This window comes from Plecotus auritus (assembly GCF_963455305.1).
Source record: "Plecotus auritus genome assembly, chromosome: 9".
Classification (NCBI taxonomy): domain Eukaryota; kingdom Metazoa; phylum Chordata; class Mammalia; order Chiroptera; family Vespertilionidae; genus Plecotus; species Plecotus auritus.
The window spans coordinates 86,676,518-86,688,817 of NC_137783.1; the positions used below are offsets into that span (position 1 = coordinate 86,676,518).

At 39.0% G+C, this 12,300-nt stretch overlaps 1 protein-coding gene across 1 annotated transcript in view; it reads right to left on the minus strand.

Moving 5' to 3' along the window:
- ARHGAP42 (Rho GTPase activating protein 42) overlaps positions 1–12,300 on the minus strand; it is a 264,851-nt gene that overhangs the window by 63,696 nt on the left and 188,855 nt on the right. The window contains exons 5-6 of the mRNA XM_080642332.1: positions 11,394–11,495; positions 1,202–1,312 (exon numbers count right to left, since the gene is read on the minus strand). Of these exons, the coding sequence (XP_080498458.1) occupies positions 1,202–1,312; positions 11,394–11,495 (213 nt within the window). The remainder of the gene's footprint in view (positions 1–1,201; positions 1,313–11,393; positions 11,496–12,300) is intronic.

Sequence of the window (12,300 nt, forward strand, 5' to 3'; positions counted from 1 at the left end):
CCCAGGCCCAGTTTACAGCGGGAAGTTGGGTGGCTCCAGCTGAAGGAGGGGAGTGAAGCGGGGTGCTGAGCCACACCGGGACTGGACACTGCCCAGCCTCCGCTGTCTCAGTGTCCCATCATCTTTAGGGCATCACAGAAGGGTTTCCATCAGGAAATACATTTTGGCAAATATATTTTGAAGTGTGTTTTTCCTTCCCTTTTCCCTATCACGTCCTCTAAAATAGGAAGAATGTGTTTTCTGATTACAAATAGATTTTTTTTCCCACAAAATGACTGACATAGGAAGAAAAGTATGGCTTACATTATATGTATATTTGATTACTTAATATATTTTACTATCACTGTCCGCTCATCTCATGGGAACTGAGCGTTATCTACTAACGGAAGGCAATCTTGACTGTAGAACTTACCTTTATTCATCACAGATGCTATCTCCTGAAAATGCCCACGTAGCCAATATTGCAACATATTAGGGTATTACTTGGGAAGAAAATGAAGTAAGCCTATAAAGACCAGCCACCTGTTCATTTCTGTAATGCGGTTTGCATTAGGGAATCCATTACTTTTCACACTGACTTAGCAAAATAAATGACTTCATTGGAAAGTCAGACAAGTCCCAGCCTTGCAAGGCGGTGGCGGGAACAAAGGAAGAAATGTGGCCTATGCTTTCTGCCTTCACCTAACGCGTTGGCATGTGGGTCACTTTAGTGGTGAGGTGTATTTGCTTAGGTATATGTCATAAACACCCTTCTATTCTTAATTTTTTCAAATCAGTGGGCTATTTTAGAACAGTTTTCAGTTTATAGAAACATTGAGCAGAAATTAGAGTACCCATATAGTCCCTTAGCCCCTATTCAAACAGTTTCCCTGTTATTAACATCTTGCATTAGTGAGGAAAACTTGTTACAAATGACAATCCAGTACTGACACATCATTATTAATTAAATCTATAGTTTACATTAGGGTTTCAGTCTGTGTTGTACTTTCTATGGGTTTTCACAAATCTGTAATGACATGTGTCCACCATCACAGTTTCATACAATAGTTTTTCTGCCCTAAAAGTGCCCACCTATTTGCTCCTCCCACATTCCCATCTCCCTTTTTATTTTTAAAAATCGTAAGTTTCAACAGAAAAACACTGCAATATTTTTCCACAGGATATACTGCACTTACTATTTTATAGGGAAATTAAAACTTACCGGTTCGACAAATTCAAACTTCTTTTTTTCTTGAACTTCTTGAATTTTAAAGACATATTCCAGCGATGCTTCATAGAAGTTTTGATGTTCTCGGTCAATTTGTGTATCTGCCTAAAGAGTGCAAAAAGGCAAACCATGACACAGGGAGTAATTATTAATGGTTCTATGTTAGAGAGGAGCTCAAATCCTGTTCCATTCTGAAATCTTTATTAAAAATTAAGTCCTGCCAGAAGTTTTAATACAGCAATTATTACTATGTCCTGGGAATACAGAGTCTAGGAAAACACAGCCCTTGTCCATAAGAACTATAGTATATAGGGTGAGAGGGGAAAAACAACAACAGAGTAAGCATACAATAGTCAGATCATTTTTTTAAAAATAATGTAGAAGAGGTATATAAAAGTATTTGAAAATCTACAGGATCATAAAAAAAAGAGCTTTAAGTTCTGGGAGAAAATGGTGGTGGTTTGAGTTGATTTTTAAGATGAACAACTGGCAGTGAGTAGTCAAAGATTTTTTTAAAAAAGAGTCACTGCCATAAAAAAGTAAAGAACCATGACTGAGTTTGACAGCATTTGCCAACAGAGTAAATAAGCAGAGGGAAGGAAGAAGTAAGATTAGCATCATACTGTCAAAGACCTTGAACACTGCATAGCAAATGTGGATTTAACTGAGAACAAATTATCTGAGAATATTAAGCAGCAAGCCACATCATTAGGTAATCCCTTAGAAAGATAATACTGATAGCAAAGCCAAAAAATTTCCATGGTTCTAACCTAGTGATTCATACTCCATCAATGCCATGCACATTTATTTTTCATGAACACAGTAAGGTTCGATTGATAAAGTGTAAGAAAACCGTTACTGAGATAATTTCATTTTCTTTTTTATGTCACCTCTCTCCCCTCTTCTATGCCCACTACCACCCTCACATGCCCTTTTTAAAACTGATTTTTAACAGAGAGGCATGCCCTGGCCTGTGTGAATCAGTCAATTGGAGCGTCCTCCCATGCAGTGTAAGGTCATGGGTTTGATTCCCAGTCAGGGCACATACCCAAGTTGGTTCTAACCCTGGTTAGGGAGCGTACGGGAGGCAACCAATGATGTATCTCTCTCACATTGATGTTTCTCTCTCTCTCTTTCTCTTCTCCCTCCCCCTCTCTAAAAAAAATCAATTAAAAAAAAAGAGAGAGTCATGATTTTACTTTTCATGCCGCTACATACTCCCCGCTGCCAGCTGAGATTACTAAAAGCAGATGAAAATAAAAGGGGGGCAGTGCTCTGTGGAATACAAAGTATCTGCCAATAACAATTTGGGAATAGAATATAACTTTGGAGCTATTTTATAATGACAATTTCACAAAGAGAAGCTTTAGAAAAAAGATAAAATTAGGTTTACTGGCTTGGACATCACAGCATCTTAAAACTTCACTTGAAATGCCTTTAAAAATAATTATATATACTTACTATGCATTTATTCATATAATGAAAAATAACCCAGTATTATAAGCAGCTCAATAGGGAGGTTTTTAAAGTTGAGCATTCCAACTTTCTAAACTAATATACAAAAAGAACATATAAATCAGGTAGGAAATGTGAACCAGAAGCTTCCAAGCTCCCAAAGATAATTTCTAAACAAGAAAAGATATACACATCAACACAAAGGCAATCAGCATTCTACACAAATCAGGCATTTTCTTACCACAGCTTACAAGAGCACACTATTTATAGAAGGAAGGCTAAGGAGGTATAGTTAGTGGTATGCTAATAAATGTTTAGCAGCTGGCTCTCGTGGAGGGGAAGCCGGATTTGCAGTACTGGCTGGTTTCTGTGGTGTAAATATTCCCCAAACAGCCAGTTCCAAACCACAAACCCAACATCAGTGAATGAGGGAGTCAGAAAGAGATGAGAAAATCGGCTCTCCAAGAGAGCTCCAGGACACCACTGGTGGAAAGGCCACAAGAATATTTTTAGTCTCAGCGATAGCATTCTATTCCACAAGTTACTTCTGAAGGTCTTACTATTTACTTGAAAAGATAATGGCATGGATTGTGTTGACTAGCGCATGGGAACAAACTGAATGTCGGGCCACTTTTACGATGTATGTGATTATTTCTGGTCAACAAAGCTGTGAAGCAAAGCGCACAGCAGGTGCGGATGCTGTTCTGGAAGGCCTGCTCACAGGCTGGCCCTTGGCTGCATCTGGGAATGTTGATTTTGGGAGCGTTCCCACCACCTTAATTGATAAGAGCAGTTCACTATGTCAAAACAATTAGTGCAAACAATATGGTTTATTTTAAACACCTGCATTTCTTCTGGGACTCTGGAATTTGGGACCATGTCAAGTAGAAGGTGCCTATGTGACCACCTCCCAGTAAAAACCATGGGTACTCAGTCTATATTGAGTTTCTAATAGACAACATTTCACATGTTTTCTTCACAACTTATTACTAGTGGAATTAAGTGTGTCCTGTATGTCTCCACTGGGAAAGGACTCTTGGAAGCTCATGGCCAGACTTCACCCTATATATCCTTTGCTGAGTTTCCTTCATATCTTTTCACTGCAAGAAACCACAGCCATGAGTCCTAGCAAATCATGAAATCTGGGGGTTAGTAAGTCATTCCTCAGAAACTCATTTGCCTTGCAAAGTCCATCTCTTCAAAGGGGTGTGGGGGCACCAAGAAGGATAAAAGAGAAAAGATGACTCTTGCCATCTGCCAATTATAGATATTTCCCATCACCTCCAATCTAGATGAATTCCAAACCTGCTTAAATTCCCATCACCTCAAATCTAGATGCATTTGTTGTACCAAGTCTGCTTTGAAAGGTCATCTAGAATGTACAGTGCTTAGAGAATATAACAGCTTAATTTCTCTTCAGTGCAAGATTTTTTTGAAAGACATTCTTTTCTTGCGATGAATCCCGTTAGTACTTAAGCTCATATAGTGTGTAATTCACTAGCAGACAGTTGCTTATAAACCCACTGGCAACTGTTGCTTTGTATTCTGTACGGGATAAATAGGATAACCATATAATTTGCTGTCCAAAGTTTTTAAAGGGAAAGGGAGCACCAGTAATAATTATGCCCAAACAACAGGTATAAACTATTGTTTACAAAGCAAAAGGGGACAATAAAGTCATTCGAGTAAGAGAAACCAAGATGGCGGCATAGGTAAACACCTAAACTGCTGCCTCGCACAACAATTTCTAAGCTACAACTAAAAGACAAAACAGACATCATCCAGAACCACAGGAAGGCTGGCTGAGTGGAAATTCTACAACTAGAAGGAAAAAGAAAAGCACACTGAGACTTAAAGGAGCTGTGGAAGGCAGAGGTACGAAGGCGCGCGCACAGAGAGGACTGGCAACTGAGTACACGGCTGGCTTTTTCAAGCGTGAGGGAACAAACTAGAGTGGAGGCAAAAGCTCCCAACTGCTCGGAACTCCAGTTCCGGGCGAGACTCTGGGGACCCAGACTCATACGGGGAGAAACTGGACTGTCTGGCAGTGAGCAAAACTCGAGGGCGGCTTTCTCTCAGAGGTGCTTGCAGCGATTACCGCGGGACACTGAGACCCAGGGGCCTCTTAGAGCAGGACTGACGGGAAGCCATTGCTGTTTCCCCCACTCTGTGATCCCGCCCCATGCAGCCACAGCTGTTTGCTCCACCATGAGAGTCTGCCCCATCCAAGCTGAGCGCAGAGGCTTTTCATATGAATGGCCTGGTCCTTTGAATTTTAAACTTATCTACAGATGAGTCAGTGAGACCCTGAACATCCAAAAGAAGGCCCAAGGCTCTGCAGCAGCTTGCATTGCTTCACAGCTGGGCCTCATCTGGGCACCTCCAAAACCCAAACAAAGAAGAGGAATCTGCAGATCTCTCTGTAGCTCCTGCTGGGTGGCCTCAGGCAGAGGCTAAATTAGCACCTCCTTGGAGATCCAAGAGCCAGTGTACCCAGGGATCAGAGTGGGACCATCCAGATTACAACTCCTCAGTTCCATAAGGGACACACTCAGGGGGCAGACTCAGTGAGCACCAAAGACCCACTGAAGCAAGTCTTGTCTCATAAGGGTGTCTCCAGCACAGAAGTTCTCCCAGCGTAGACACAGCTGATCCTCACAGCCAATGAGCCTAGAGGTCAATTCCCCCCAGTGATAATACCAACAACAATCAAGGCTTAACTACAACAAGACTGTGCACACAGCCCACAAAGGGGTGCACCAAGAGTGTTCACCTCAGGTTACTGGGGAGGCTGAGCCACTGGGCCCTATAGGACACCTAGCACACAAAACCACTCTATCAACTCAGGGAAGCAACCAAAATGCAGAGACAAAGAAACAGATCACAAATGAAAGAAATGGAGGAAAGCAAACGACTGGATATAAAGTTCAAAACCACAGTTATAAGGTTTTTCAAGAATTTTCTAGAAAAGGCCGATAAATTTAGTGAGACCCTTGAGGATATGAAAAAGGACCAACTAGAAATTAAGCATACACTGACTGAAATAAATAATAATATACAGAGATCCAACAGCAGACTAGAGGATTGCAAGAATCAAGTCAAAGATTTGAAATACAAAGAAGCAAAAAACACCCAACCGGAAAAGCAAAAAGAATCCAAAAATATGAAGATAGTATAAGGAGCCTCTGGGACAACTTTAAGTGTACCAACATCCGAATTGTGGGGGTGCCAGAAGAAGAGAGAGAGCAAGATACTGAAAACCTATTTGAAGAAATAACGACAGAAAACTTCCCCCCACCTGGTGAAAGAAATAGACTTACAAGTCCAGGAAGTGCACAGAACCCCAAACAAAAGGAATCCAAAGAGGACCACACCAAGTCACATCATAACTAAAATGCCAAGAGCAAAAGACAAAGAGAGAATATTAAAAGCAGCAAGAGAAAAACAGTTACATACAAGGGAGTACCCATATGACTGTCAGCTGATTTCTCAACAGAAACTATACAGGCCAGACGGGAATGGCAAGAAATATTCAAAGCGATGAATAGCAAGAACCTATAACCAAGATTACTCTACCCAGCAAAGCTATCATTCAGAATTGAAGGGCAGATAAAGAGCTTCACAGATAAGAAAAAGCTAAAGAAGTTCATCACCGCCAAACCAGTATTATATGAAATGCTGAAATGTATCCTTTAAGAAGAGGAAGAAGAAGAAAAAGGTAAAGATAAAAATTATGAACAACAAATACATATCTATCAACAAGTGAATCTAAAAATCTAGTGAATAAAAAATCTGATGAACAGAATAAACTGGTGAATATAATAGAATCAGGGGCATAGAAAGGGAGTGGACTGACAATACTCAGGGGGAAAGGGGTGTGCGGGAAGACACTGGACAAAAATTGTACACCTATGGATGAGGACAGTGGGGCAGGGGTAAGGACAGAGGGTGGGGTGGGAACCAGATGGAGGGGAGCTATGGGTGGAAAAAAGAGGAATAATTGTAATAATCTGAACAATAAAGATTTATTTAAAAATAAAAATAAATCAAGTTAATTACATAAGAAAACCATATAGTTCTGCAGAAACCTAAATTACTCCCCATCTACAATAAGCGATCTGATTCAAAATAGAGAAACACAAACACACACACACACCCTCATTCTCAGAGGAAAAATGATTTAAGCTGGACTGAAGAACGGGGAGTTTAGAGCAAGTGGAGATAAAAAGAGAAGAATCTGAGTGAGGAAACAGGTACAAACAATAGTTTATACCTGTCCAGAAAAGTTATGTTTTGGTTGATCAACAAGTTTAGTCAGAAATGAGAGTTAAGGCAGAAAAGAGAGAATGTGTGCAAACTTTATCCATAGATACTACAATAGCTTGAGGATGGTGTTGATGAGATCAAAGTAGAATTCCAGGAAGATTAACATGAAGATAGTAGAGAATATACTGATTCAATGGTGGGGCTGGGTTCCTGTGACTGTAGGGAGACCTCTTATTTAGTAGGGGTGAAGATGTTTGGTATACCTCAGTAAAAAAGAGAAGCTAAAGGATGTGAAAAACAAGGACGTGGGTGTGAGAAAGGAGGGGGAAAAAGAAAAAAATAATTTTGATATGAGAAACACAAGCATTAACAGAATTAAAGAAATGAGAAGTAGGAACAAATTTGAGAAAATGGTGATATGTGCGATTTCAATGAGTCACTAAGAAGTGGTCAAGTCTTGAGCAGTGGGAAGTTGGTCAGCATGATGAAATCTCGCCCTGAGATGCTTATCGGGATGTTATAAGGACAGTATGGAAATGGAAGAGATGTCGGGGACACAAACTTAAGGATATGAATAGAGGAATAAGGGTAGAAACTAAGGGATTCCCTTTCTTTAGGAGGCAGGGATAAGAGGACCCTGCTCAAAGTATATTTAGAGATACGTGAAAACCCAATTTCTGAGTTTCTCAAGGGGTTTCTTATCTCCAAACTATAAAAATATTACAGATTCATTATTATAAGTTTACTCATTACTATAACAGAGAAATGTAAAGATTATAAGAATCATTCTTCTTCTTTTTTTAACCCTCACCCAAGGACATGCCTACAGAGAGAGAGAGAAAGAAAGAGAAACATTGATTGGTTGCCTTCCACACACTCCCAGACTGGGGATCGAACCCACAACCCAGGTATGTGTACTAACCAGGAATCTAACCAGCAACCTTTTGGTGCATAGGAAGATGCTCAGCCAACTGAGCCACACTACAGCTAGGCCCCAATCATTCTTTTGTGCCATTTCAGGTATTTCTAAATTTTTGCATTGCAAGAGTTATCTTACATCAACACCACAATTTATTTTTATGCTCATTTTGACCATTTCTCTTGGGTAAATTCCTATCAACAGAAATCATTTCAACTATATTTTACATTTCAAATTTGTTGAAATATGTTATCAAATTTACCTCAAGAATAATTGAATAATTCTGTTTCCACCAGAGAAGCAAAAGTGTGCTCATTTTCCCATACCATCACTAACAGTGGATATCCTATATAATAAAGAGATAACATGCAAATTAACCCTCACGCCCTCACAAGATGGCTGCCTACAACCAGGCCAGCAGGGGTGTTAGTGAGGAGCGAGCAGGCCAGCAATTAGGGGTGATCAGGCAGGCAGGCAGGTGAGAAGTTAGGAGCCAGTGGTCCCAGATTGTGAGAGGGATGTCCCCCAAGGGGTCCCGGATTGGAGAGATTGCAGGCTGGGCTGAGGGGACTCTCCCCATGCATGAATTTCATGCACTGGGCCTCTAGTAGTATATAAAACAGTATGGTATTGGCATAAAAAAAGACAAACAGATGAATGGAACAGAACAGAGCCCAGAAATAAATCCATGCATAAATGGTCAATAAATTTATGAAAAAGAAACCAAGAATATATAATGGGGAAAGAACAGTGTCATCAACAAATGGTGCTTGGAAAACTGGACAGCCAGATGCAAAAGAACGAAATTCAATCACTATCTTAACACCATTCCAAAAATTAGCTCAAATGGATCAAAGACTTGAACATAAGACCTACAACCATAATTGCTTAGAAGAAAAGCATAGGTGATAAGCTCCTTGACATAGATTTTGGTGATGATTTTTTAAATCTCAAAGCAAAGGCAACAAAAGTAAAAACAAGTAAGTGGGACTACATCGAACTAAAAAGCTTTTGCACAGCCCTGGCCAGTGTGGCTCAGCTGCACCAAAAGGTGGCTGGTTCAGTTCTGGTCAGGATATATGCCGTGTTGCAGGCTCGATCCCAGGTAGGAAGCATGCAAGAGGCAGCCGACAAATGTTCCACTCTCTCATCGATGTTTTTTTCTCCCTCTCCCTTCCTCTGTCTCTAAAATTCAATAAAAATATTTTTAAAAAAGCTTCTGCACAGCAAAGGAAAAGGCAATGTACTAAATAGAAGAAAATATTTGCAAATCATATATGTGATAAAGGGCTAATATCCAAAACATATAGAGAATTCATACAACTCAAGAGCAAAACACAAACAATCCTATTACAAAATAGATGATCTGAATAAACATTTTTACCAAGAAAGACATACAGATTGACTGACAGAGACATGAAAAGATGCTCAACATCATTAATCATCGGGGAAATGAAAATCAAAATCACAGTGAGATATTACCTCACACTGGTTAGAATTGCTATAATAAAAAAAGATAAGAGGTCACAAATGTTGGTAAAAATCTAAATTGGTGCAGTCACTATAAAAAAAACATTATGGAGGTTACTAAAAAAAATAAAAAACAAAGCTACATTATGATTTAGCAATTTCACTTCTGGCATTTATCTGAAGAAAACCAAAACACTAACTCAAAAAAATGTATGCACCCCCATGTTCATTGAGGAGTTATTTACAACAGCCAAAATATGGAAACAACCTAAATGCCCATAGATAGATAATAAATAAATAAATTGTGAACATTGGTCAGCCAAAATAAGTAAATAAAATCTTACTATTTTGACAACCTGGATGGACCTTGAGGGCATAATGTTAAATGAAAGATCAGACAAAAAAAAAAAGAGAGAGAGAGAGAGAAATACCATATGATATCCCTTATATGTGGAACCCAAAAAAATAAGTAAATAAAAGTTCACAGGTAAAGAGAACAGACTGGTGGTTGCCAGAGTAAGGGGGGCAGGAGAATGGGCAGGGATAAAATTGAAGAAAAAAGGAAGGAAGGAAAAAAGGAAGGGAGGGAGGGAGGGAAGATAAAATGATGTAGGTTTAATAAGAGTTCTCCAGGTAGAACAAACAATAAGTGCAAAGGTCCTGAGGTATGCCCAGACTTGAATAATTTGGGCAAGACCAAAGGTTAACATAACCAAAGCACATGGAGTAAACAGAAGAGTCAAGAAAGAGGGGGCGGGGGGTGGCACGGAGGAGGGGGAAGGGGGTGGAATGGAGGAGAGGAAGTAGTAGTAGTAGTATGGGACATGTCAATGGAATATTAAATTGTAAATATAATACCTCATAAAATTAAATATGCCATTGAAAATTTAAAATATTAATTTTTCTTATTTTTTTTCCTCATTTCATTTAGCTACAAAACCTTTTCATGGGCACACAATTGTATGTTCAATTATCCTTTTTTTAATAGCAGGTGCTAGTAACACAATATAGGTTATAATGAACTCATATTTAAATAACAGAACTTCCCAATATGAAATATATTTAAATGAAGAAATTCAATTCCCTCAATGAAAGTGTAGAAAAAAGAAATCAGAAGCAAAATAACCCTCCCGTGGCTGAATGTGGAGGTAAGAGAAATAGCAGAAAGAATACAGAGAGCAGAGGACCAGGGTGAATTGGAAAAGCGCTCATTGGCTTCGCTGGATCAGGATGAGGCATTCAGAAGCGGTTCTGGACAGTGACACCTCCAAGTACAGAGAGAGGAGGGAGAAGAGACTGGGAGACGCCGAGTGGCAGTCTCCTATGACTCCCTGTGAAGGTGTGGAGCCCAGGGGGCGACCACCTGACTCCCATCTTGCAGCTCTGAGACAACCGTGGTAGATCCAGGGAAAAGCATGGTGGAGTGTCAAGATTTTTTGTTGTTGTTCTTAGGATGAAAATGACAAGAAAGTCCATTAAAAAAAAACAAAACAAAAGAAAAAAAAACACCATCTCCCATCAGTAGAACTAAAACTGCATTACGCCTTGGTAAAAGGACTACAAGATTTTACTAATTATAGTTAAAACACTACCAATGAAAAGGACAAATATTTCAGAAAGAAGAAATAATTGGACTGCTTATATGCATACAGGTTAGTAAAATATTTCTGTTGCCTATTCTTTAAGACAATCGATGTAAAATAATTGAATTTCTCCCCCCGCCCCAATGTTGAGGCAACGCCTTAAAAACAGATATTTTCAACTTAACATAAAAGCTATAACAAGTATTTGGTAGGTTCTGCCATTAAAATATGCCCAACAGAAGAAAATGAAAAAGTTTTGTTTCATTCTTTCTTACTGTTGAAGAAAACACTATTTTTTCATTTGGAACAGTTAATATTAAATGTCATAAGGCATGAAAAATGTTCAGCACAGAGCCTGTCCATAGTAAATGCTCAGAGAACTATCTACTTTTTTAAACTAAAGAATAGCAGATTCTGAGATACTGCTACCTTTGGACATTTGGACTTCACAGGACTTAATGCTAATGCCCCTTTTTCTATGGGAAAAGCTTACCTCTTGCAAATGAGACTCCTTTTTCTTCGCAGACAAATTTAAATGTTTGTCAAGAATAGAATAGTATTTTTCACTCTCCTTGTCAAACTTCTTCTTCCCATCCTGGGGATAACAATAACAAAAAACACACACCCATAAACATTCAAATTAGAGCCTTAAGAAAACCTCAATTTTCACCACTCATCAAACATCAAATAAAATAAGGATTAGTGAACGCCAAATACAGGCAAAACTGTAAGAAGCAGAGTAGAAAGAAGGACATGAAACAACAGTCATTGGCATATGTATTCTCCCAGAGATGGTCATGGAATTATCTCTTATGGAGGGGGTCAGACTGGCTGTAGTAGAATCCCTTTGAGCACTTTATAATTGATTCTCAAATAAAGAAAATGTCTCCTTTAGGCTTTTTAGTGATTCGGTTGAGATAATATATAGCCAGTTTAGAGAACCATTGGCACAGAGCCTTTTCCAGAAATCATTATTTCCCAGCCACAAAAAGATTCTTGATATTTCAAACAACTCATTCTTAACAAGGAAGAAAACAGACTTTTAAAAGTGTAAAATCATTAAATCAGACAGCTTAAAGTCAAATCAAAGGCATCAGCAACAACTGTATCACATACTCAACATAACTAATAACTAACCTTTGCTTACGCCTAAAAATTATGTTGTTTTGAAGAGGTAGCTGTAACCAGAAGGGCCTTTTGAGGAGAAGGAGGATAACTTTACTAGTACCTTTCATTCTATCACATGCTTCTATCAAAATGCAAATGTAATAAAATCCTAAAAGGAACAGGACATGCCTGGGCATATAATCTCCAACCATAAATACGCATCTTTTCTCCATTCATGAGACCCTCTGAAATAAATACTAGGTAACCACACTCAGATTTCATGGGCCAGAGTA